At 42.9% G+C, this 25,999-nt stretch overlaps 1 protein-coding gene across 1 annotated transcript in view; it reads left to right on the top strand.

Moving 5' to 3' along the window:
* Positions 1-297: 297 nt before the first annotated feature.
* The window catches only part of CDH4 (cadherin 4), a 415,345-nt gene continuing 389,643 nt past the window's right edge, over positions 298-25,999 (top strand). The window contains exons 1-2 of the mRNA XM_041478439.1: positions 298-424; positions 2,432-2,543. Coding sequence (XP_041334373.1) covers positions 359-424; positions 2,432-2,543 — 178 coding nt within the window. The 5' untranslated portion in view covers positions 298-358. The remainder of the gene's footprint in view (positions 425-2,431; positions 2,544-25,999) is intronic.

Here is a 25,999-nt window from a genome sequence, read left to right as displayed (position 1 = left end):
GGGCTTCCTTCCTAGGAACACACCAGCATTTGGACGCGTAAGTTTCTTCTCCGGACAGACGAGGCTCCCGCGGATCGCGGAGCTCGTCAGGGCGCTGAGAGAGGAAGCGGCAGCGCCGCCGAACCTTTCCCCCTCCATCATCATCACCACCATCATCATCACCTTCATCCCCTCACTCCCCCCGCGGCGGGGCGGCGCCTGTCGCTTTAAGCGGCGCGTGCCCGCGCGCGCGGGGCGTGGCGTGGCGGCGGCGGCGCGCGGCGGGCGCTTCACCTGCAGCCCGGAGCGGCCGCGGGACCCGGCCGGCTCCGCTCCGCTCCTCGCTGTACCGCTCCGCTCCGATCCGCCCGCCGCGGACATGAGTGCCGGCGCGAGGCGGCGGCTGCTGCTGCTGCTCCTCCTGCCCGTCTGGGGCTCGGCGGCGGTAAGTAGAAACGGGCGCGGAGCCATCCCCGCCGCGGCTCCTCCGCGCCCGCCGCGGCAACTTCGGGCTCGTGGAGTGAGGGTGGTGGTGGTGGGCGCGCGAGGCTCCTGCCGCTGCCCCCGCCGCGCTGCGGTTCCTCGCCTCCTTTTTTAAAATCGAATCGCCGCTGTGCAGTTTTTAATTGGTTTTTTTTTTTGAGCCGCCGCTCAGGTGCCGCCGCGGTAGCGGCACAAGTACGCTCCGCGCTGCGCCTCGCCGGAGAAACTTCGGGGGCAGCGGCGCGTCCCGGCGCGGAGCCGCTCCGAGCCCCGCGGAGCCCCGCGGCCGCGCCGCGCTCCCCGCCGAGCCCCGCTCCGCCCGCGCCCGCTGCAGCCCCTAACTTTTATTTTTGCCATAAACCCAACCGAGATGGTCCGGATCGTGCTGGGGGATGATGCTCTGAAACTTTGGGATTTTTAGTGTTTTATTCCCACGGCGGCTGAAATTGAAGGATTTCTGTAGAACATCAACAAGCGCCTGAACGCGTGGCTGCAGTGCTACAGAGCGAGCCGGGCGGCTGCTGGCTTTCGGGCTGGGCTGGCTGCGGGAACAAGAGCCGCTTATTTTTCTGCCTCAATTCCCCGGTGCCAAGTAGAATCCGTGAGGATGTCCCGAGCCTCGTGGAGGCTGGTGGGTGCCCAGGAATAGCCCCGATGCGCTCTCGCCTAGCGAGCACCGCTCTAATAATGGGGCGATTTCAGATTCGAAGCCCGCTATCCTCGGCGAGACCCTTTGAAATGTTTCCCAATGGCAACATCTTGCCAGCCGCGGTCAGAGTCCAACAGAGCCGCCGCTTCCTTGCGCTTCCCGTGCAGTAGCTGGCATCCGTCTACCGAGCGTGATTTTAAGCCGAGTACATTGGCTTGTGTTCTGCTTACTAAGCTCATCCGAAAGGACCCTTCTCTCCTATTCCTTTCTGTGTCTGATGCAGCGCAGTGTGTGTGCGGAGCGTTTGGGGGTGCGGGGGGCTGCGGTTCTCCCCCGGGAGGCAGGTGCACGCCTGGAGTTGCACTTTGCGGGGAAGCGCCGCTCCCCGGGCTGCAGCCGGCGCTGCCGGCTCTGGAGGCGGCGGAGGTGCCGGCAGCATCGCTAAGCGATGCTCTGGCTGGCTCCGCCGACAGCCCGGGCGCGTTAGAAATCCCCTGCCACCAGCACTTGTTAGTGCGTAAATCACCTGGCACTCTCCACGCATAAATCACGGGCTTGTGTGCTGTCAGCGAGTTTCTCTGGAGCTGGGGTCTGGGACCTTCCCTGCCGGGGAATCCCAAGGAGCCTGGGCTGCTGTGACTGGACTGCCCCGTCCCTGTGGCGGGGGCTGGATCCTCTGCTCAGTCCAAAGTTGCAGCTGAGTGTTTGGTTGGCTGCTTCCCTTAGGGTGCTGGCACGGTTGTGCACGATTCTGTGCATTGTCATGTTTTTAATTGGGAATCCCTCCATTCCTTCCCACTGCCGGGGCAAGAGCAGAGCCTGGAGGGTCCCAGAGGCTGCAGCAGGCAGAGCCTGGGATGCTGCTGCAAGGGTGAAAGGGAAGGAAGGGTGTCATCACCTGGTCGCAGACTCCTGTGCTTCTCCCCCTTCCATGCTGGGGTCTGCCCAGTTTCTCAGTAGCAAACCTCGGTGGTTTGGATGTTGCAACATCAGGCCTTTGCGTGTCTCCAGAGCGAGCACAGCGCCTTGATGAATTGCTGCTCTTTGTTTCCTCCCCTCTTCTGACAGTGCCCAGTATTCCAGTCTTCCAACAAACAATGCTCTCTTGTAGTCAGGCAACTATTGCTGGCCCATTTTATTTTTTGCAGCTACAGTATGGATCCACTCCAACAGATAGGCACTCTAACACAAGCAACTTCTACTTGCACACTGCTTTACTGTTCAGGTTTGCTCATGCCTAAACACTTCATCACTGGGTGCAAAACGTTTTCCCAAATGACAAAAGTCATGGTGTGCATTTTCCTTGTTTTGTTTTTGCAGGCACACAATGGGGATCTTACAGTTAGACCCGCATGCAAGCCTGGCTTCTCAGAACAAGACTACACAGCATTCATCTCCCAGAATATCATGGAAGGGCAGAAGTTACTCAAAGGTAAGTGGAATAAAAAGCTTAATAGCTTCTGCAATGACTGTATTTTCAGGAGGTGAAAGGAGGCTTAAAGATGCTGGTTTTGATGGTGAAATTGTCTGCAGAATTATGTTTGTAGGAGGATGAAACACTAAGTGGTTTACCTGAGCACAGTTTTGAATACAGATGAATCATTCCAAGTCCGCTGCTGTCTGCTTCAGGTGGATTGTTTGTTGCACCATGCGAGGTCATCACTTCACTCTTGAGTCTCCCACTCCCACCCTGTCTGAAGGAACTCAGCATCTGATATTTTAGAAAGTATTTTTATGCATGAAATGCAAAGATCCCTAAATTATCTCTGCTTTGAAATGGATGATAAAGCAGACGTTGTTGTTGGAAATGTGGTAAACAAGCCTACAGACATTCTGTTCACAAATGTGGCATTCATTTTCATTACTGCCCCACTGACAACATGAAAACACAGGCAAAAAGAAACTACCAATTAGCTTTATAGTAATTGCAGGATTATAACCACTTTTGTGCTTGTAAACTCTAAGATGTCTCATAATCCAAATAACAGTAGATTATCCTGTGTATTGCTCTGTCTCCTTTTCAAGTTAAAAATAATTAAACTTTATATTTGCATGACACAGAGAAACACTTTATTCCAAGAGAATTTTTGAAGAGCAGAATCCCACCCTCCCCCAACAGTCCGGGAAGTTGGGGAGCACGTCAGGACTTGGTGCTCTACTGAAGGCTTTATAACTATTTTGCAGTGTTTTCCTGAGTACATTTTGCTCACATGCATGTCTCTGTGCCAGATAGCTGGGATTTCTGTCTTCCTCCAGACCAAACACCTGCTCTGTTACTTTGATTTTTCTCAGAAGAGAGGGAGAGTTGTCAGTATTCTCTCTGGTTTCAGCAGAATCCAGGACTGGACATTTTTGCTCTGCATGAGCTGGCAATCTCTTTTGTTTCTGTGCCCAGTTGTCTTAGTGTTGCTGCTCAGGAATTCTCTTGACTGGCCTGGCATTAATTAGTAGACCTTGGGGAGTTTATTTTTAGTTTGAAGGGTAACCAAAGAGGGAATTGAGATGGATAAGCTCAAGATTAGGCAGCCCTAAAGAGACCAAATACCAATAGTTCACACCCTTTGTAGTAATGTTTCCCAAACATGACGGCGGCTTTACAGGTCAGTCTGAAAACTGGGTAGATTTCATGCTCTTTTAGCTTTTCAAATTATTTGATAAAAAATGTTCTCTGAGTATTGTAGAAAGCCGTTCATAAATATATTTGCTCAGAAGAGTGGTTTTTTGCAGTTTAGTGCTTGATAAATTGTGCTGTGTTTATGGAGGTGGACAGCGAATGGAGCAAAAGGGTCTGCTCAAAGGCCTTGGATGGCTGTGACTTGCAAAACAGCACAGTGGCTGTCATTTCATTTCTGGGTTAACTAATAATTTTTAAATATGAAATTATATTTACACAGGCTGTCAAGTTGATTTGAATGAAAATATATTTCTATTTGATTTTATCCTTTAGGGACCAGTTGTAGTTTTACATTAGTCATGGCAACCCTGCCTCTGATTTAGGGCTGAACTCACCCTGGGGACGTTATGTATCTGTGCCCCACTTGTAAGATTCATGTCCTGATAGTGTTGTCACAGGTTCCATGATTTAAAAGCATTTTCTCAACAAAAGAAGGAAGAAAAAAAGTGCAAGTGCTGTGTTTGCTAATAAGTAAACTATCATCTTTGCACCTTTTAATCTACAGTCAAATACATGCTGTTGTTTATCATAGGAAGCAAATACATCTAATTAATTTATACAATAATGGGCAAGAAAATTCTTCTTCATGCTTGTGTTGTTCTTTATATATACTCTAGCATGTAAAATTGGTAGTTTTCCAGTTTAGGTTTAATTTTACTTCCTAGCACTTGATGTGTCTGAAGCATAAAATGTTTATCTCTTTCTTCCATCTGGGTGAAGTATTGTACAATAGTTCAGACCAAAAATGAGTTCAGATTGCTTACATTATCATGTTTGATAGATTGACATATGTACTATTTCACACCATCTTACCACGCAAAGCTCTGCTGCCAGCAGCTACCACCATCTTATTCATCAGCATTCAGTAATTCATCTTGCAGGCCAAATGGGACTGTTTGCCTGAAATAAAAAAAAAAAAAAAGGAAAGTAGGCAGAAATTCACCTGTCAGTGCTTTCCTGGAATCTGGGGGTTGGAAGAAGCGTGTCTGTAGCTTGGATGGCTCTCGGGGGATTTAATGGAGTGAACATGAGGTTTTTATGGACAAATGCTCACCTTGTCCTTAGGAAGGTGAGGTGGGCAGTCCTGGGACAGTTTATCCCTGAAGGTTTCTCCATCAGAAATCAGGGAGCATGCAGCCCTCAGCATGATGGTGAAATTTCTCCACACCACGGTGAAGTTTGGATGTTCGTGGTTTTGTGTGGCAATAAATAAACCTGTCATTTCCCTTTTAAGCTTTGCAAGATCCAGATCTCAAATGTATGCACTGTTATGAATGCATCAAAATGAAAGTGTTTATAGTATTCTAGGTTTGAATCAAGTTAAACAGATAATCACTGCTTATAATTGGTTTATTCCAATGGAAATAGCTTAGCCTTAATTTGACAACAAGAGCTTTTACAGAGTCATTGTTTTATTATAAGTATGCCGTAAGCTATTAGCTACTACTTTGTGGTTCATCTTATTTGCCTGAGTCAGCTCTCTAACATGCTCAAAACATACAGATTCTAGCAGGAGCTATTTGTTACACAGTAATTAACTTGTTTATGATAAATGGATGGGAGAAATGTCACGGCATTTTGTTTTATGTATAAATGAAAAGCATCTGCATTCTAAAAATTTCATGTTAATTAGACTTAAAATAGTTTTCCCCAGTAGTACCACAAATACCACATGCTGCACATCACTGCCAGCACTGTGGCCTGATGATGGGGTGGTAGCTGAGGTGATTTGTGGAGCCAGCGCCTTCCTCAGAAATGCCATCACTGCATCTCTTAATGAAAGCTACTGGAGTGTAATCTGTTATACTTTTTTGTCTTTGTTTTTGTTTGCAGGATAATAAACTTAGTCTTGATCACTGATGCATGATAATGTTTAAGATAGCTTCGTTAAGTATTTTCTTCTTTAGCCTAAGGGCAAGATCTCCATGTCTGCAGTATGGCAGAGGACGATTGTGGCACGGGGATCTTTTCCTCTTTGTTAATTATTCATGTTAACGTGGTGAGAACATTGGTCCTGAGGGGTGGGGAGCAGGGCCATGTAGGGCTGCACTGAAGCAGTTCAGCAGTGTCCCAGGGGATCTGATTCCTGATGTGAACTCAGTGTTTGGGAGTGATGAAGACCAGTGGCCTCTTGGGGAAGGAAGGAGAGAAGGAGTAGGATGCTGAAAGTGGTGTGCAGTATGATACTCTTGCTGTTGGCTTTATGCCCTTTTGGATTTTTTGTAGTGTCTTTTAAGATTATGATTAATAAAAAATATGCTTTTCGGAATTAGAAGTTGAGGTTTAATTGGCACGCCGTGAGGCTGTGGTGACTGGGAGTGGGTGGGATGACATCAGGATGTTGGATGCATCATTTCTGCAGTGTGGCCCCACCAGGGCTCCAGCACCTCTCAAACACACCTAAACAAAACAACTCACAGCAGACAACACGAGCAAATGAGAGGTACAGCCACGTTTTTGTGTTTTCTGTGCATCCCTTTGTGTGCAGTGATTCATGTTTCCTTGCCCAGCCCGAGCAGTGCCTGTGCTGATGGAGCAGGGGAACTTCTCTTGTGTGGGCAGCCACGTCTGGGGACAAGTGTGTGGCAGCACACTTTATTTTCATATGGGGAGATGAATAAACTCTGCCAGCATGTTCTGCTCTGAGCAAATGTATGAAACCAAAGGTAGCCAAGCTCATGCAAATGCATAAAAGTGTAATTGCTTCTATTCTGGGATTTTTTACTAGCATGATTTTTGGTTAAAAAAATACATAAAAGCTTTATTGGAATTACGCGCTTTTTTTTTTTTTTTTAAGAAGAATTCACTATGGAAATAATCTCTTGTAAGTTTTTGAGAGGTAGGATGTTCGTCATGGTCAAAAGCTTTTTGTTCTCTCCACTGGGACTTCAAAACCTCCATCCTTTTTAGCCCTTACCACATCCAATATTAAAACTTAGGAAGGCTGTGAATGCTGTTTAGAATGACTGCATAGACCAAAGAACCACAGCATCTCCCTGGGATAGTGGAGAATACTGTAGATGGTGTAGGCTTCCCACTTTTCCTGGGTTTAGAGTCCAGAAAATACCCAGTACTCATCTGCTGTGAGTTTTGGCAGGAGCTTGGTTCCCACAGGTCAAGGTGTGGCTCTGAAGGATGTGTGGATGTCTGAGGATGCCCTGCCCATAGTCATGCCTGTAGTCTCGCAGCTGATCTCTGGTGTTTCCTGAGGGTGCTTTTGGAAAGGGAAGAGCCTGAGGAATGCTGGATTTGTTCTGGTGTTTGGTGAGGTTGTTGAGCACCTCTTAGGGTTGCTCGGTGCTTGCAGCAGCTCTGCTGCAGCCTCCTGGAATAGCCAGTGCCTTCTCCAAGCTGCTCAGAGTTGAAAAAAACAGAGGCTTTTCCATTTGTGTTTTCATTATTTTCTGGTCTGTGATTTTGCATGAAAAGCAGTTACTGCAGTTATTGTAGATGTAATTAGCTTCACAGTTCCCTAATAACAGCTGAAAGTAGTAGAGCAGCTACCAGGAGCCCAGAACTCACCGTCACCTTTCTTCAGTCCTTTCTTGGAGGAAAGAGAGGCAGGCAGGAATCAGCTCTTTGTGTTCAGCTTGCACAAGCTCCAGTGGAGCTGCCTCTCAGAAAGCACTTCTCACATTCCACTGGACAACTTCTTCTAAAAGCAGTTTCTCGTGATGGGCACGTTGCAAATCAAAACCATCATTTCCATCATGAGTTCCAGGGGAGACCCCAGAAAGAGCTGTTGCAGAGCAGGGAACTGCTGATGCGTATGTATTTTTAATGTTGTTCTTCAGATCTAATTTCTGACACAAAAATGATGTTTAAGATGACATTTTTATCTAAATAAAATTGCAGTTAATGAGACTGGAGTAGTCAATAACACTCTGTAGAGTTAATCCCCTTACACTGTTTAATAACTGTATATATTGCTTTCTAGTTCAGAGCTTTGAACCAAATTCCTCAAACCCAAGCAAAATTACATTTTTCTGCATTCTGGGGAGTTAACTGATTTTTATCTGAATAAATCTGCTTCTCCAACAACAGACTTGAAGCTTCTCTGTTTTTTCAGGGATTTGTCTGTTAGAGAATTGTGCCGCTTCAAATTAGGCATTCTAGATAGGTATTAAGAAAGAAGATGAAACAACAATTTCTGTTGAATAATTTATTCATTTCTTTATTTATGCTTAGGCTTTTAGGAAATAAGCTGTGTCTGGAACAGTATCAATTAGTTATTTATTGTGAAATACCTGTTGTTTTGAACGCTAAGCTGATCATTTTAGGGCTTTTAAGGTTGGAAAATGTTAATTTTAAAGTCAGTTCTTTGTACGGGAATTGACTGTCACTGACAGAGCTCATGAGCTCTGATCTCACAGAGCAGATGCTGAAAGCATTCTGGAAATTACGGTTTTTGCATGTGGCAATTGAAACTTATTTATTCTAGCAGTGAAATATTTTCTTGCCTAATTTTCATTGACCTAATGCCAGTTCTCATTGCCTAATTTCATTGATATTTATGTGCAGGCCTCCTTCTGCCTTAATTTCTACCCTGGAAATGAGTCTCATGTTTTTTTAGATGGAATTTATTTCATTGCAAACTCAAGCTGGGGAAGTACTTGGTTCCACAGCAGCATGGGCCATGTGCACAGCTCATAGAATATTTTAGCAATATAGATAATACTTAAAAGTCTTATTTGAAGGGCAAGAAGAGATTAAAACTACAGAGGATAGGATTTCATTGGAAATCTGTTGCTTAATGTTTCTCATAGAATGAATTTGAGTAACATAGGGAAAGAAGGGAGTTTGTTTGATTTGAGGTTAGTGGTATATTCAGAATTAAGGCCATTGCTGTATCAAGTGGAATTTTTTATTTTCAGGCAAATGGAAGTAGTAAGAACTAAGAGCAGACAGTGGTGTTTGAAAAGCAAAGACCAGTCCTTGCCAGCTTTGAGTGGTTTGCAGGGGGTTGGGATGAACGTGTGACTGTGATTCCAGACAGATTTCCCCAGGATCCTGATGTGGAGCACTGCAGGAGGAACCTCTGCAGACTCGATGCAATTGATCTGTATCCCTTTTTGTGTGTGTAAACCTTTTGTGTCCTAGCCAAAGCTTCTGAAGAGGATTTGGCTTCACATTGCATTCTCCTTTTGGTGCCTACGTGACCCCCAGGGTTGTTTTTCCAGGTAAAGCCCAGAAGTGTCCTTGGCCAGCCCTGCCATGGCAGGGTTTTCTTGTTGCTCGGGATTACATGATATATTTGTTTAGATATTTTAATATTTATTTATTAGTATTTCTGAAATGAGAGTGCTGGGATTGTTTAGCCTGGAGAAGACTTTACAATTGCGTATAAACTCCTTGTGAGAATGTGCTGAGATGAGGTGCACAGACGAAGGGCAGAACAAAATGGGTGCTAACAATGAAATACAGGACACTGCACTTAAATGTGGGAAGAAACTTTCAGCCTGAGGGTTGGCAGACATTGGAGGAAGTTTCTCAGAGATTCCATGAGGTCTCTGTTCTTGGAAATACTTGGAACCCACCTGGAAGTGGTCCTGGAGCCTGCTTTGGCTGTCCCTGTGCTGAGCAGGGCTTGGGCAAGCAGCTCTGCAGCCTCCCCTGGGCTTTGACCTGGGAGACACTGTGCAGGTGAACAGGTGAAAAGACAGAGGGATGAACTGAGCTTTTCTTCAAATACAGATCACACAACTTTAAATAAAAACATTGCAACAGCCTGCAAAACGTGATCTTTACTGGGAAATTGTGTTTCTTTAATTTCTTGGAAGCACAACCTCTAAAGAGCAAATAATTGAAACACCAGGGACCAGCATTCAGCTGTTTGCTTCCATTAATGTCCAGACTTAACCTAGGCATAGTTTGTCTCCTGGCGTAAGAAAATGTAACACTTACATTGAAAAAGCACTCAGTTTCCTCTTTATTTTTAGCAGAATGAAAGAGAACATGGGGAGCTACTGTTTAACCCAAAATATTAACCCGCTACTTCGCTTCTTTCAGGAGGATGTTTGTTTCCTAAGCAAGTTTTCTGCAACATGAGAAACACTTGGGCTGAGCAAGATCTCTTTTTGCCACAGGCTTGCGATTTCTCTTGTTTATGTTCATTATCTCTAATTTATTTATTAATTTTGGATTGCAGTTGCACAGAAGGAGCGTGAAGTGGCAAATGCTCTGGCATATGGGCTGTGCTGTCACTGGGAGCACTCAGCAGCCCCGTGCCTCGTGACCCTGGGCTGCAGCATCCACATTCCCCTTTCCTGCTCCCTTCCAATACAAAATAATATATATATATATATATATATATATATATATTTTTTTTTTTTTTTTTTTCCTCCCCCCCCTCCCCGGGGGGTGCTGAAAGAGAGCGTCTGTTTTGCCCTTGGAGTGTTTTCTTCTGGTCCTTCTTTCAACTCATGAACCATATATTTTTTTTTTTTTTTTTGCCATGCCCTCACTACTCTGGTGCTGCTAGCAGAGAGCCAGTGGCAGTAACTCAGGGCTGTGCTGCTCGCAGGGGTCACATCAGCTGCAGCCCATTAACACAAGCCTGCTAATAGCAGCCACTGTGTGCAATGCACAGCGGGGGTGTTGGAAGCTCCTCCAAGGACCCTGAAGATATGTATGGGCCACCCATGAAGGAAGAAAAAGTAAAATAGATGCCCTTTCTGCTTTGAAATGAGCCAGTCTGTTTTCATTGATACCCAGAAGCACTGCAGTCATTAAAGGCTATTACTATGCCTATTATAAATCACAATTTCCTAGCAGTTCAGAGGTTAGTCACAAATTTTGTTACAATGAGTTTTTCTCATAGTAATTCCAATCCTTATTAAACAAAATTGTCTTTAAAATAATTATGAATGTAGCAATTATCCAAAGATAAATAGTCAAGATTACAAGAATTGTTCTATACAGAGCTATGTATCAACTCTCTGTCAGTTCATGTCTAGAGAATCATAAAAGGCAGGTCAGTGAAACAAATGTCTGTCACTTCACCATGTAGCAAGAAAAGCGTATTGGAATTATTGGTATATGAAAGAAAAACATGCAAGCTTGGTAAGGTGGTGGAAAATAAAGAAATTACTACAGGTGCAAGTCAGGAGTAGTTTAAAGTATGAAATGTAATAACCTGTTTGTTCCTGATGTAGTCAGTGGGGGTGCACAGATAACTCTGTATAAATGCCACCAAGAGCTGTTTGTGGTGTCACCTGGACCTGTGTGTTGGTGTTTCCTGGGCTCAGGAGGATTTCTGGTGCACACTCCTTCCCCAGGGCAGGAGCAGCTCCCTTGTAACAGCTTTGTCCCTGATGTGGGCTTGAAGATCATGGCTGGGGACCAAAGCCAATATATTACTTTGCTTCCCTTTCCTTCCTCTGAGTTTAAGTGGAGCTCTCTTGATGCAATTTAACCCTGTTTGTATTTATCATGGCAACAGAACAGTTGCTGATTTTTTTTTTTCCCTCTTCCCCAACACAACTGAATTATATGTTTTTTCAGGTTCTCTAGGCTGAACTTCTCATTTGTTGCCTTTTGTGTGTCGTGCTTGGCTCCCTCCTCTGAGCTCTTGTCTTTGTTACTAACACGATACTCCAGGTTGATGTGATGCTGCCAGCCAAGTCTCACAGTGCTGAACAGACAGGGAATATTACTCTGCCTGTTTTGCACTTGATTTGTCTAATGTGATGATTGCTTTTTTTCTTAGCAGTATGATACTGTTGACTCATGTTCAGCTTGTGATCCAGTATAACCTCCCACATCATTTTTTGATGAACTGCTACCTACCCAGTCATTTTCTATATGTGTAGTTGATTAATCCTGCTGAATTGTGTTACCTTGCTCCTCTTCTGTTGAATTACATCTTGTTTTTGTTTTATCATCAGCCTTATCTAACTGGTTTGGATTGTTTTGAATTCTGATCTCGACATCCAACAGCGTTGCAGTTGCGTCCTGCTTGCAGATGTAACCAGCATATGCTGCATTCCTTTATCTGTTCTGTTAATAAAGGATTGAACAAACCTAGTTCAAAACAGTCTGTGGCAGTGCCCATGTGATAGAGCCTTCTGCTCTGACCATGCACCATGAAAACATGCTCTGGGTAGTTATTTCAGTAACTAAAATTGGAATGGTGGCTTGGTGAGCAGAGCCTTTAATGTCTTGATGTTGTCTATTGGGATCCGTGGAAACACAATTCCAAATGTCCTCAGTTGTCAGTACTTTTCCTGACTATTATGAGAATTACAAACATTGGGACCTTTGAACTTTCACCATCTAGAGGCGTTCCAGGTTAAAAGCCTGGGATAGGTTCATGGAATTTCAACAAAGTGCTGTTGCTGTTGGAGAGGAAGGACTGCTGGAATTCTCTGCCCACTGGGTTGTTTAAATGCCCCAACTGCAGGAGCAGAGGTGTGTCCAGGCTACAGGATAAAATGTTCAGCTTGGCTTTCCTCAGGATGCTGGAGGTCTGCTTCTTAAAAGCCATTTTTGTTGACAGAGCTGTTACTAATCCTAGGGTGAGCTGGAAGAACAGGATTAAATGAAAGCCACATCAGGGCTGTACCTGGATGTGGAGTATGCACTCTGGTGTGACCTGTTGCCACTGATGGCTGGGGATTTCCACTTTGCTGTGTTCCCACTTCCCAGCTCATCCTGGAAGATGAGGAAAGCAAGGTGTTCACTCTACACAGACCAGCTGGGTGTTCCACTGCCTGTTTTTATAGATCTGTATTATTCACAGAGCTTTTCAGGAGGCCTAGCCCACACTGAAATATTTTACTGTTTAGTGTCTCTCTTTACCTCTGTATTTTGGTAACTGAAGAAAGGTAGATGCTGCTCCCTGTGCTGGAGGAAGAGGCTCTCTGCTGAAATCTTCTGGAGCATCTCAATTTAGAGGGGAAAAAGAGCTGGGGTAGAGAATTTTGAGTATTTTGCTCTCAGTGAAAATCCTTTCCTGAAGAGGCAGAAAAAGTCATTGTTTCAGACCCTGTGTGCTCTGGTGCTTGACTTTTAGGAGCCTGATGTTGCTGGCTGGTTGCTTGGCTCCCTTCAAAGCAGGTTTACACAATTACACATGAAAGGCAGCTGTTCTGCTCATCTCCATGAACCTTAAATATTTTTATTTTGTGCCTGAATTATTTTGGAAAATAAGCTTCCACTTATTTACCTTTTTATGGGCTTCTGAACATTTTTTAATTGATTCAGTGCTTCCTTTTGGTCCTCTGTAGAGGCCAAAGCAATGTGGGTAAATGGCATTATTAAAAAAAAAAAAGATTTTTCATGTTTAGATTTTTCCTTTGCCTGTGGACAGAAGGGACAGGTTGAGGATGAAGAAAAATATCTGTATGGTTGATAGGATGAAGGAGAAACTATAGGTCAGGGCAAAATTTGGAGTGATGAAATATTCAGGGATTGCAGCTATAAAAAAATGTTTGGATTGCACCCAAAGATTTCCCCATCCTCTTTTCAAGCTGCCAGAAGAGACCCTCATCAGGAGAAGTTCAGTGATCTCTGGAACGCTAAACTCTAGATGCCTGTTCAAATAACTGAATAGGAGATTGATTATCTCTGTGCAAAGTTTACTGAAAGATTTTTCTTCTTTTTTTTTTTTGTTTGCCTGGAGTCTCAGATACAAGAGAAATTCAAAGTTAAAAGGCTGGTTGCTGTATCTGCTAGTCAGCAAACTATTCCAGTTGTACCAGGTGCTTTTGAGACCACCTGACAAGAAGAAAGTGAGGAGATTTAGGTTGGGCAGGATTAAAATTTCTTCACCAAAGAGATGGTTAAAGACTGGCACAGGACAGTGGTGGAGTCACCATCCCTGGGGGATTTAAAAGCCGTGAGGATGTGGCACCTGGGGCAGGGGACAGTGAGTGGTGGATGATTCTTGGGGGGCACTTCCAAGCTCAGCAGTGCTCTGATGCCCTCCCAGAGGGGCTGTGTGGGCAGGGGCAGTTGGAAAAGCCTGGGTTGGTGTTAGCAGAGGTTTCAGCCCACCCTGCTCACTGAACAGCCAGGGCATGGCCCTGTGGGCATTCCTGAGTGCTGCATTAACCAGAGATCAGTGCAGATGAGGCATTTCACTGGAATGAATCTTCCTGTATTGTCAATAAAACAAAGTTTTATTTTCTCTTTCTGTGAATTGAGACCTAGCCCTACTAAAGGCAGCAGAACCAAGCAGTGGTGGTGGCACATCCAATTTTACCTGTGCAGTAATAGAGCAAGTTTCATTGCTTGGGAACTGTGATGATGAAGCCAAGTTCTGTAAATGCAACAGTTGTGTCCTTTGGCAATGCATCTGTAAGAGGGAGAGTTTGACATCTGTGGAGTGGAGCTGTTCGGGAAAAAAATATAGAAAATTAAAATAAGGGTGGGTGGGAAGAAGTGTTGTGGGTGCCTGGAGCCCTGAGGACTCCACAGAACTGCTGGGCCAGGGTTCGTGTTGGGTCTGGAAGTGGTGCCAATTATGAAGACTTAAAGCAAAGACAATATTTCTGCAACAGTTTGTTAACAGTCTGAGTGGTTTTTTTGACCTTTCATCTGCATCGGGTCCCTTGTGAGCAGTCTTTTATTGCAGTATATCTGTCTGCACTTCCTGGAGAAATTGTAGGGAATCCACACACTGAGAAACCTGTTCTTAGGAGAGCTGTCCTGAAAAAGGAAAAACAAACAAACCAACAAATCCAACAGTAAGAAGTAAAGAAAAAAACCCTCAAGGTTATATATCAAAATCTGTAACACATGCTCAAAAAAAGTTAATATCTGGTGAATGTCAATTAAGTTCTTCCTCAGCTAATAAATAGCTTAGGAGGTATAAAATTTAATACTCTTAAAATTGCAGAAGCCTTTGAAGAACACATTTAAATTGGACTTGTTGGAAGAAGGAGATTTAAGACTGACCTGTTCAGAGGTGAGTAGTGAAAAAGATGTGATGGAGTGAGGCTGCATTCCTTCAATACTGAGGCCTTTTGCCTTAAGTTATTGTTTCCTGAGGTGGCTCTTGGAACAGTTTATTTTTAAATTCTTGTGTAGCACATCAGCTGAACTGCACTGGTACCAGTGGCCTGTTTATTTCTGAGCCTATTTTTAAGTGTTTCTGAGGCTCAGCTGGGCTGGGAGTGGGTCACTGTGCCACACAAAGAGCTTCAGGAGCAGCTGTGTGGTTCTGCCCGTGGCCGCACCTACAGGTCCTGCTCACTTTTGCTCTTAAAGCATCAATCTGTTCCCATGTCAGGCACCAGATTCCCACTTTCCTTCTGTTCTCTCCCCACCATGGTCACCTGTAGGTAACAAGTGAGATGTGTGCACGTTTCTGAGGGTGGTTTTAGGCACGTTTTCTAAAATTTATGATGGATCTGGCTTTGAGAATTGAGTAGATGAGCAACAGAAACTGCTCTGAGGTCACAAGAAATGTTGTGCTTGTTCTGAGTTTATTTAGAAATCAGAGCAAACCAGACTTTGCCTAGTTGGCTTCCTTCCTCAGGAGCAGTACCTCCTGTTTTTTTTCCACTTGTGTGTTTTTTCCTAATCCCAGTGGCAGTCATTTTTTTGGCACTTGCAGTTAGGAGAAAAAAAGTAATACATGGCATTTGTTTTGGCACTGGTTGTGACTCATAAATAGGGATAACATCTGTGCTGATAGTTTTTTGTGATATATAACCAGATTGAATGAACAAAGTTTTCATTTATTGCTTTTCTTTTGCCATTGTTATATTTAGGGAGCTCCAGTGTAACGAGTGAAAATATATGCTTATGTATATTGCTCATGAATAGATCAGTATTGATATACATCCTGTGAATTTCAATTTGGCCACTGTATCTTTTTAAACTAAAAATGGCTTATAGCCATTCCCTGAGCCCAAAACTTTTTAAGGATCCTTCCCAAATCTTAGTCTCTTGAAGGCTCGTACTGCTGCCAAGTCCACACCATTCTTTTAATTAAAAAGACAAAAAAAAAGAGAAGTGAAACTTCCAGTGGATGTAAATCCTGATAATCCTGAAATGATGTAAATCGGTGCAGCTCCTTAAGTCATTGGAAGTATTCTGACTTACATCTACTGAAAATCTGGCACATAATATTCCTGCTGGTCCTTTCTTCTGCCCAATAGCTGCTCTACACAGAGTTGGCACCGTGGACAAAGCACTCTCTTACGAGCTGGTTGAGGGTGGCACGGCTTCCAGCACTGCTGATTCAGCACAGCAGAGGCCATTTTCCTGATTTCTTTGTGAGTTAGATTAAATTACTCTGCAGGCTGGACTGGAGCCACAGGCCATAGTTTTACAGCCTTATAACATGGTATCCTAGCCCATGGCATCTGAGAGGTCTGGCTGTGTGTAAAGCTCTTCTGCTTTGCTGCAAAGGATTTTTGGATTTGGCGCTCGGTCCCTTTGTGAGGCTCACGGCAGCAGGACTGGAAATATTTTGATTGTCTTGTTGAGATACACTAAAGTGGGGCTCTGTTAATGGAGGGAAGGGACATCATGGGGCTTAGGTTAGTGTGAAAACTCCACGGTGTGTGTTTGTCATGGCAACGTTTCTTTAGATTTGCCTTACAGAAATGCAGGATAATAAATAACAAATGCGGGATTTAATGAGTATAACACAACAGGAGCATCAGCGAGGCAAGAGAAAAAATTTGGGGAAATCCACTTCCGTTTGTGTCTCAGTACGGGTACATTTCTCATCTAATCTGAGCAGGTTTGGAGATGAACCAAGGGATAGCAGTGAGGAGATGCCCTTTGTGGTGAGCTGTGCCCTGTTCACATCCTATGGAGCTGGGGTGCCCTGCTCACATCCCCCAGAGCTGGGATGCCTGTGACTGCTCTAGCAGGCACATGGGCAGAGGCAGAAGCAGCTTTTCTGTTCTCTGGCAGCTGCTGGCTTTATGTATTTCCAGAGCAGAGCCAGCTCTGCTGTGCTCTGCAGTTGGGCTGCACGACTGCAGCTCACAGTGAAATTTGTCCAGTTGTCTTTGGCCAAGTCCTGCTCTTGCTCTGATTTACCCTTTCCCCTCCAATCCTCGTGATTGCAAAAGGGACGCTGGCAAAGGGAGAAAACAACTGTTAATGAGGAGAGAAAAGGTCAAACAGATCAAGTAAAAGTCATCCTGCTTCCAGCATAGAGAACAATCGAAGCTAATCCTGCCCAAGCCAGGTGTTGGACTGAAGTTAAGACCAGGCCTAAAGAATTTTCACCATAAGTTTGGAAGCTTCACTCTATCCCTTCTCCCTCACCTGGCTTCCAGTCACATTGTTTTATAGCTTTATGGAGCTTGCCTTGTATCAGGATGGGCACCCCATATCTGGTTATCTTGGAGATGCATTATTGCCTTTCAGCTTTATCTCTGTAGTCTAAAAATTAAAATAAAAGCATCACCAAGCAAACCCTCTGGTCTCTGGTTTTAATACAAAGATAAATATATTTTTACAAATAGAAAGTGTTTTTGATTCAGAACATCAGGCAGCAATTCTCTGGGTGTGATACAGAGGCGAAGTTCATGTTGCTGGTTTCAGTGCAAAAACAAAAGTGGGCAGATCAGGAAATTTGTTTCTGAGTGGTTTTTTCTATTTTCTGAGCCCTAGTTCAGTCTCATGGACTTTGGTAGAGCTGCTGCACAGAGGGTTTATCTATTGATTTCTGAATGTATTGTGCTGTTAATCTAAAACCTCTTTCCCCAGTGGAATTTCTATTCAGAAGGCTCTAGCCAAGCTCAAGAAAGTTATTTGATTTGGGGAGTTTGAAAGAATAATAAAAGAAGGATTGATGCAGTTGGATTTTCATGAGCTCAGTCTTCTGGTGAAATAGTCAGGCTTCTTCCTCCTCTGTGTGTCTGTGGTGGTTGGCTCATTATTTAGGAGGAAGGCAGAATATGGAGATCACTTAAGTTTTACTGCCTGAGAATTTTGCAATTATGAAACTTGTTCAGAAGAAAGTAATGAGAACAGTTTTGGTGATATAACAAAATATAAAAATTAATGGGTTAGTGCAGCTTTGTCTTTCCATAAATTTGTGTGCTTTATTTCATAACAATTGGGCCTTTCATACTAATTTTTAAACTAGTAAAAATTTAGTGCCAGTATTTGGGAAATCCATGTAATTTCCCAATAAGACATATGTGCCAAGGGAATTGCACCATATAAACCAGGGAACTTTGTTCCTCAGATATTTCCACCATCCTTTAAGTATTGAAGATTAAGTAAGCTTTTTAAAAGAGCTGAGACAGGAGAGAAAATGGTGCTTTATAGATCTTATTGTTATTAAAATGTTCATTACTTCTGCTGAGAACTGAATATGGGAATAAATAATCTTGTATTACAATAAAAAACCCCAAAAAGTACTTTCTGCCTTTGTGTGCATTGGTGTTGTCTGTAGTGCAGGAGTTAATGAAGCAGACCAATATGATGAAATTAGTAGTGAAATGAAATAACATTGAGAGAGTTTTTAGCTTATGGGGACTAAGGTCCTGTCCAGCTGAAATCAGTTGCCCTTGACCTCACAGTGCCTATGGCTGGTCCAGTAATAGGTTTATTCAATTTCATTAGGATGTTGTCAAGTTAAGTCAAGGAAGGTGAATTTTTATCTAAAAAGAGATTCCTTGTGAGAATTCCGTGTCTCTAGAGTTCCTCTAGAATTCCCTGCCTGTAGTTTATTAGACATGATTATTTTTTTCCTTGGGTCTGGAAGCACACTTGTTGCTCTTACTTATGCAAAAAATGCAGCTCTCTGGAGGTATGAGATTAACCTGAGGCATTATTTCATTGCAGACCCAGGTGGGAAGCTGGAAGTTCAGAGTATGCATGAAGAATTATCTGGGTATGAGGCAAAAAGTTGTATTAACTGTGCACTTAGTCTTTGTCAGCAGCATTTAGAGTTTGTTCAGCCCTTGTGGTGACTAACCTAGCAGAATTTATTGGTGAATAGTTCAATTTGCTTAAATGGGCTGATTTTCTTGAGTAGGCAGAAATTACATCTTCTTTCAGAATGTCTCAGATTCAGTTCAACTGAAAGGCCAAATCCAGATTTGACTTGTTTTTCTTCCCAAACACCTGTTTAAGCACAGGGTGAATAGGACACCCAGGGTTTGGCTGAGGGAACTGTTCAGAGGGACTTAATTTGCTGGTTCTGGGGTAAAGAGTTGCATTTAAGATTGGTTTGAAAACTCAACTTTGAACCAGATAGGAAACAAGAGATTTTTTTTTTTTTTGTCCTTTTTTCCTTCCCCCCCCCCCATGTAGAAATAAGTGCTTTAGAATATCTGAAGCATCTACCAGTATAATTTCACTGCTGAGAATTGGGTAACTGTGTAAAATTGTATTGACCTGAGGGGATTGAAATATAGAAGTGGCCGTGCGCTTAACTGTGCAGGAATCAAACTGTTTTACTGATAACATTTTATTGATTCATCTTCTCTGGGTGTTACAAGTAGCCTGAAGCCTGGCAAAATGAGCTGGCAATGTTTCTGTGTTGTGGACGTTGCAGTATTGCAGCTCTTTGTAGGTATTGAAATTTTATATATGGGCTTGAGAGCTCACGTAATTATTGTGATTTGTAATGACTGAGACTGCAGATGGGGCTTCCCAGAGGCTTCATTTCAAGCTAGATAACTGGTAATTTCTCTTTTCTGTTTAAGAATCTGTTGTCCCTCCTTTTCTCTGCAGCTGCTGAGGTTTTTCTCTGTGAAAAGCTGAACCGTATCTCTGACTTAATGAAGATGCGTAAAATGATTGAAATTGCCTTAACAAGGCAGCGCTCTATACAGAGCAGCAATGAAAATGTGTCTTGCTGTTTGCAAGGGATACTTTGTCCTTTTCATAAAGAAACTGTGCCTTCCCACCATATTATAAAAATAATAACAATTAAAAAATATCCTTCTTTTGACAAAGCTTTAAGAAAAGGAACGGCTTAAAAGACCACAATGGCAGATTGTGAGTGCAACCTGCATGTGTTGACTAATTAAATTCTTTTGAAAGAGCTAATTTCATGTATTTACTTAATGAAAGCTTATTTAAGATTTTAATGATGTGGGTCTTTTCTCTTCAGCAGAATGCCAGATTGACTCATGACATATTTTTACACAGGCTTCACTCTGCTGTGAACAACAGTGGTTGGAAATGTGAGCACTTGATAAAGTATCATTAAATTAGCTTATTGTAGTTGCAGATTTTTATTATGCTACTTCCCTGCGATATGAATTGATCGCGTTGTGCTTGCTGGTTTTAAAGGTGCAGCTTTGTTATTGATTGTGCTACTTTATCTCAGGTGCTTCATCAGCCTGCTGGCAGGCTGGTTCCCTCTGCAGTTTTAGGAAGTACTGGCTTTGTGCATTTCTTTATTCTGTGCCTTTTGTCTGTGTGCATGTCTTTTTTATTGTAAATACCCTCAAAGAGATCCTGTTTTGGGGTTGTACCGAGCCCTTGTGCTCAGCAGCTCTGCTGTGTCCTGGGGCTTTGGGTGCTGCTGGAGGGAGGTGAAACACTGGGTGTCCCATGTGGAAGCACTGCTGGGTGGGTTGTTGTCCTCAGCTGATTTCCAGGGAATTAGTGAGATTTACCAACACAGAGGGGAAAATCAGTTCTGCTCAAACTTTATAGCGTGTGCATTTGGAACAGGCACTTTGTCTGTTGGTGTAATTGTTGGTAATGTGATGTGTGTCACATATAAAGTCAGAAAAACAAGAGCCTACAGCTTGGTTAGTCAAACCTTTCAGATATTTTTCCACATTAACATGAATAGTGGATTTCTTCTACAAATCTTGGAACTCCCAGACCTATTCCAATACTAAGTGTATTGGAAACGGATTGCTGTCAAGGCTTGTCCATCTAATTAAATTCCCTCATTAGCACCAGAGCTGCAGACTTCCAGAGAAGACATTAGTTGAATAATCTTTCCAACTTAACCTAGGTTAAAACTAGATGGCCTTTTGTAAAATGCTGAGCTGAAAGTTCAGCAACAAAATACATAAATTCTAGTCCCCATTTTTGTGTGATCTGTGGTAATTCAGTATATTCTTTAAGTATAAATTGGTATTTCACCTGTTCTGTGGAATGTTTTCAGACTTCAATTATCACAAGCTCTTGATGCCACGAGGACTCTGTCACCTCATGCTTCAGGCTGAGGGCAGTGCAGCAGTGATGGCTTTTATGCATTAATAAAGTTTTTCATGATTCATTTTGGCATATTCTTAGCCAAATACAATAATCTTCTTGTCATAAATCTTGCAGATCCACAGAGGTTGTTTGTGCTCTGTACTGGTGATTGTTGTATCTTTGCAGGAGAAGGGAATATTAAGATTTTGACAGAGAACCAAAATACATGAGGTTTAGTAAGAGCCCTGATGGATTTCCCAACAGGTGGGGGCCTTGCCCTTGGAGGGAGTCACCAAGTGAAAGAAAATATGCTTTGACCCTTGAGCTTTGCAAATGGGGATTGAGTGGGACAGATGTGCCTTAGCCCAGCAGAATCCACTGACCTTCTGGAATGTGAGAGCATCCAGGGGTCCCACTGCCCCTCCACTGCCACGTGGGAGGGCAGGGATGGTGCAGGTGGGAATGCCTTGTTCCCTTCCAGAAATGGAAGGGAAAAGTGTCTTTGTGTCAGACAAAAGACCCACACTAGCTCAGGGTTGGGAATGGAGAGCTTTGTAATAACACTGAGCAGGAGATGTTTAAAAATTGCCCGAAGTTTCAGGAAACAAGATATTTGTGCTAATTAGACTATTTGCCTGTCATCTTTATTCACTATTTAAATAACAAAAAGCCCTCAAGTGAAATCAAAGTGTGGTAGAACATATTTCTTGAGTCTTCTTGATCAAAGCTTATAAAAGGAGGGGAATACTGCTCATAACTATTTCCTCAAATTCAGATGTGAGATATATTCTCTGTTGGAGTTCTCTGTGTTGAGGACTTGTGTATAACCTGTGGCAAAGTGATGGATGTCTGTCAGGTATCAGACATCCTGCTCCTTTCCAGGTGTACATGTGATGAATTACTATTAGTTCTGTCAGGATGTGACAGAAATAAATGTCTTCCTATAAAAACAACCTGCAAACTAAATGTGAATTGTTTTGTTCTTACTTATTAACTAAGACTGATTCAGCTGTGCACTTGTCTTCCTCTGTATCTACCTCTTGATCTTTTTGTAGATTGCAAATAATCTCTGAGATGGAGATCACCATTTTCCTGACCTGAGTTTACAAAGCAAATGGCATAGTGGGATCCTGGCCATGTGTGGGGTCTCCCAGCATTTATCTTGAAGTCAGTAATTAATAAAACAAACAGGAGATGCCTTTGGGTAGCTGTTCAGTCTCCTGCTCAGATGATGCTTTAGAGCAGGGTGTTACAGAAATCTGTTCATGAATTTTTGGTGCTTTATCTTTTGGTTTTGTCTTGGGGTTTCTGTGTTATTGCTGTCTTTAAGGATGTGGTTTTTTCAGAAAGAGAAGAAGGCATCCTCTAGACCTGAATAATTGAAAAACAAGATTCTTCATGCTTGATCATCTATGAATGGAGAAAGTAATAAAAGAGAAATGGAAGCTTACACCTGTCTGGAGGCAGGTGGGAGGCAGTGGTCACACACGTGGCCTTTAGAGCAGGACAGACAACCCGAGCTGGCTGGGACCTTGCCCAGGTCAGCACGGCTGCTCCTGTAGCCTGGAAATTCTGTGTCTTGTTGTGCAGGCCTGAAGGAGGACTAGAAAACACCAAGGAGAATGGAAGGAAGCCTGCCAGTATCATGAAATGAGAAAAGGGGAAATAGTATCTGCAGTGGCAGATCTCACGTGCTGCCAGCCATTGATGTACATCCTACTCCATTCCCAACTTCCTAACTGGCACTGGGATGCTTTAGCAGAAACCAGCTGATTCCTTTGTTTCTTTTCATTCTGCACCTTCTCAATATGGGAATGAAAGGATTCCTCCCTGGATGTGTTATTCAGACGTTGAGGCTCATTACAGAACCCAGCACAGCCTACTGAAGAGAACAAAGCATCAGTGTGATGCCCCATCTGATCACCCACCCAGACACACTTTTGTCAAGCTGGGGAATGCCATCAGCCTGAAGGATTTCCTGCTGTGGGAGTTCCTCACCTGTGCTTGTGTAGCTGACTCCTCCTGAACTTGCAAGCCACAAATTTTTTGTCATTTCTGCCCATGTGACTTTAAAGGATATTTTAAAATTTGCGTCCACGACTCCTACATGACGTTTTAAAGAAATAGGTCAAATCAGAAGAGTCGTCAGAATGTGTTTATTAATCTATGAAGAATAAAGGTGAAGGTTTTGGATTGGCCACAACTTGATTTTTAGATCTGTCTTGTGAAATTTGTCACCATTAAAAACTTACAGCTGAATGTCTTTCAAATGTATGGATTTTCTCTTCTTTCCTTAGAAGGGAAAAAGAGAGAGATGGGTGTGCACTTCTCCTCAGAGGCATGCCCAAATCTGGAGATGAAAATGAGCTGGGGGAACGAGGAGAGTTCAGTTAAGTGTCTGCTGGGTTTCAGGAATAGTTTAATTTATGGTGATAGCTTCTCTTCAGCAGTTGACTTGCTGTGACCTTAAAGAAAGCTCTTGCAGACGGAGCTTTCACTATTTCTGGGAGAAGTTATGTACTTTGTGCATGCGTGGTTTACTGCCACAGATGGGCCCCCCTGAATTTGGAGGCCAAAGGCAGTAGCAGAAGGTTACGAGATGGCACTGCTGCATAGAAAGTTTCTAAAAACAAACACATCAGTTTTTACCAGCACGCTGTAAGGTCTGGTTCAAAAGATATTTAAAAACTGTAAAAATATATATATATATATAAACCACAAACACACAAGAAAAGGGAAAAAAGGATGTGTTTGCCTGCTTGCATGCAAGTATCCCTGAAAAGTTGATGGGTTCATTTTTACTTATTTATGGGCAAATTACAGAGGTGCATCTGTTCCTTCTCTGTATACAGCCAGGCATCTCAAATTTCTAAGATACTTTTTGACATTCTTTGAAGATTTAATGCCAGGTGGAAGATCAGTTAGAATTACAGATATCTTGAACTTTGAAAATAATGCTTCTGCTGAAAACTTTTTTACTTTTGCTCCTAAATTTAATGAGGCACAGTCTAAAACATCATAGTAACTGAAGCAGCAGAAAGGGGACAAAAAAGCTAACCCAACAATTCACAAGAAAATATTTTCACATGTTTACAGTAGAGCCAAAATATTTGTGCTGTGTTTGTTTAATTCAAATGCTTAGAACTATGTCATGTTATAAAAATAGTATTACAGTAGCCTGTAAGTCAGATACCTGAACTGGGAACACTCAGCTGGAATCCAGTTTTTACAATTTTTACAATTGCTTATACAGCTGTCACTAAAGAGGGCAAATAATTTTGGATATAACTCTTTGCCTGCCATTAATTGTGAGAGTTTAGTATGTGCCTTTAGATAGCAAACAACCTGATTTGCATGTACAATCAGATATCCTGTAACCCTTCTACGTCTTAGTTATGTCTGCCAAGGGGGAGTTTTGGTTTAGAGATCACACTTCTAAAAGTGGAGAACACCAGGCTGTGCCTCACTGGGATTTCAGTTTTTTCCCTTTTCCCCTTAAGTAATCACTCATTCAAATAAATATGTGTGTGTGTGTGTATATATATATGTATTTATACACATGTATTTATACACACCCCCCCCTTTAAAAGCATGGCCTGAGGAATCTGACACTGGCCGTCAGTTAGTGGATTTTGCTTAGTAATTGCTTCATCTATTCAATACTATTGAAAATACCCTTGAGCAGAACATAGCTGCAGGGGAACAACACTCTAAAGCAGCAACCTAATTAATGAATCTTATTGCCACTTAGACGAGCATTATACAGCTGGCCTTGGTTGTCAGGATGGATCTGTTCTTGCAACATTATGTGTTTGTCCAGGAAACTGCGCAATTATTAGAGAAATGAATGAAGAGGGATTGGTTTGTTTGGGTCTGTGGAGGCAGGAGGTTCCCTTTCAGTGTGCAGTTGCACTCCTGATGGTGCAGGTGTCACCAGCATCTCGTGTCTCTGTGGGACAACAACTGAATTCTCCTGGCTTTTGTCTCAGTAGCTGTGACCGAGATTATTCCTTGCATTCAGATGAAGTGAAAACAAAATAGTCACAGCCAGAGTCTGAAAGCAGGCAAATTGTTTTCATATAGTAGAAGGGTGAGCAAAACCAAAATAGGAAAGGATTTTCTTTTTTATGTAATATTTAAAAAAACACAAGCTGTTGTGTGTGTCCAGAGAGCACGTGGGTTTTTGTGAATGGTGGTGTGGCATGTTTGTCTCCAGCAGAGTAATTCAAGCAATGATACCTGCTGGTGATGATTTGTTTCCTGAAGATCTTCTGAAGGAAGTTATTTTCATAACTAATTCTTCATTCCTACCTTTAAAGTATTGAATGCTGTGTTTGGGATCCGTATTGCTGAAATCATTGTACCAACAAAAAGTGTGGGTCTGGGTGCAAGTCAGAGCTTGTGTTTCAATTGAAGTCATAGACAATTTACTGAGCGATCAACAAATAAAAATTCTGAGGTTGCACCAGCTCATTTTTTGATGTCCTTCCAACCGTGGTTACTCTGTGATGCTGTGAAAAAGGCAAAAACAAAACACTTCTAAGAGCGTCCTGTTCTATCAAGGACTACAATAACCTGCTCTTCTTTCAGAAGATCTTTTCTGAGTGATGCCAAACCTATTGTAAAACCCAGTTCTGCAAGTCCCCACTATCACATGGGGATATGAGACCCTGTGTTAAGGACTCCCATTTTGCTTATAAATCCTTTAACTTTCTGTGGTGTTTTAAAATATAATTTTCTGCTTCTCAGTGGAGACTTGCTGAAACCTGTGATTTCTGCTTGGCCTTAGGAGGGTTCTTGAGATAAAATAATTTTCATTAGAAAATTCCTCTGATGGGCTTATGAACTTTTAATGTGAGATCATCACTGAACTTTTTTTGTGTTCTCTGAAGTGACCTTGGCACGTGATGAGTTTTGATCCTGGAGCATCTTTCCTGATTTGCATGTTGGTGATTTGTGTGGCAGCTTCTCTGCTTCAGCCTGTTCCCGCTGCCCCAGCTCCTGCCTGAACTGCTTGGCCTGGCACAGATCTGCCCCACTTCTGCCTTCCCTTTATAGCTGCTCCAGGCATTCCTTGTCTACATTGTGGTGTCAGCGCCTTACTCTTTTTTTTTTTTTTTTTCCCATGT

The sequence above is a fragment of the Pyrgilauda ruficollis genome, unplaced genomic scaffold (genome assembly GCF_017590135.1).
Source record: "Pyrgilauda ruficollis isolate IOZ18807 unplaced genomic scaffold, ASM1759013v1 scaffold45, whole genome shotgun sequence".
In the NCBI taxonomy this organism is placed as follows: Eukaryota; Metazoa; Chordata; class Aves; order Passeriformes; family Passeridae; genus Pyrgilauda; species Pyrgilauda ruficollis.
This window is presented reverse-complemented; position numbering and strand designations above follow the sequence as displayed.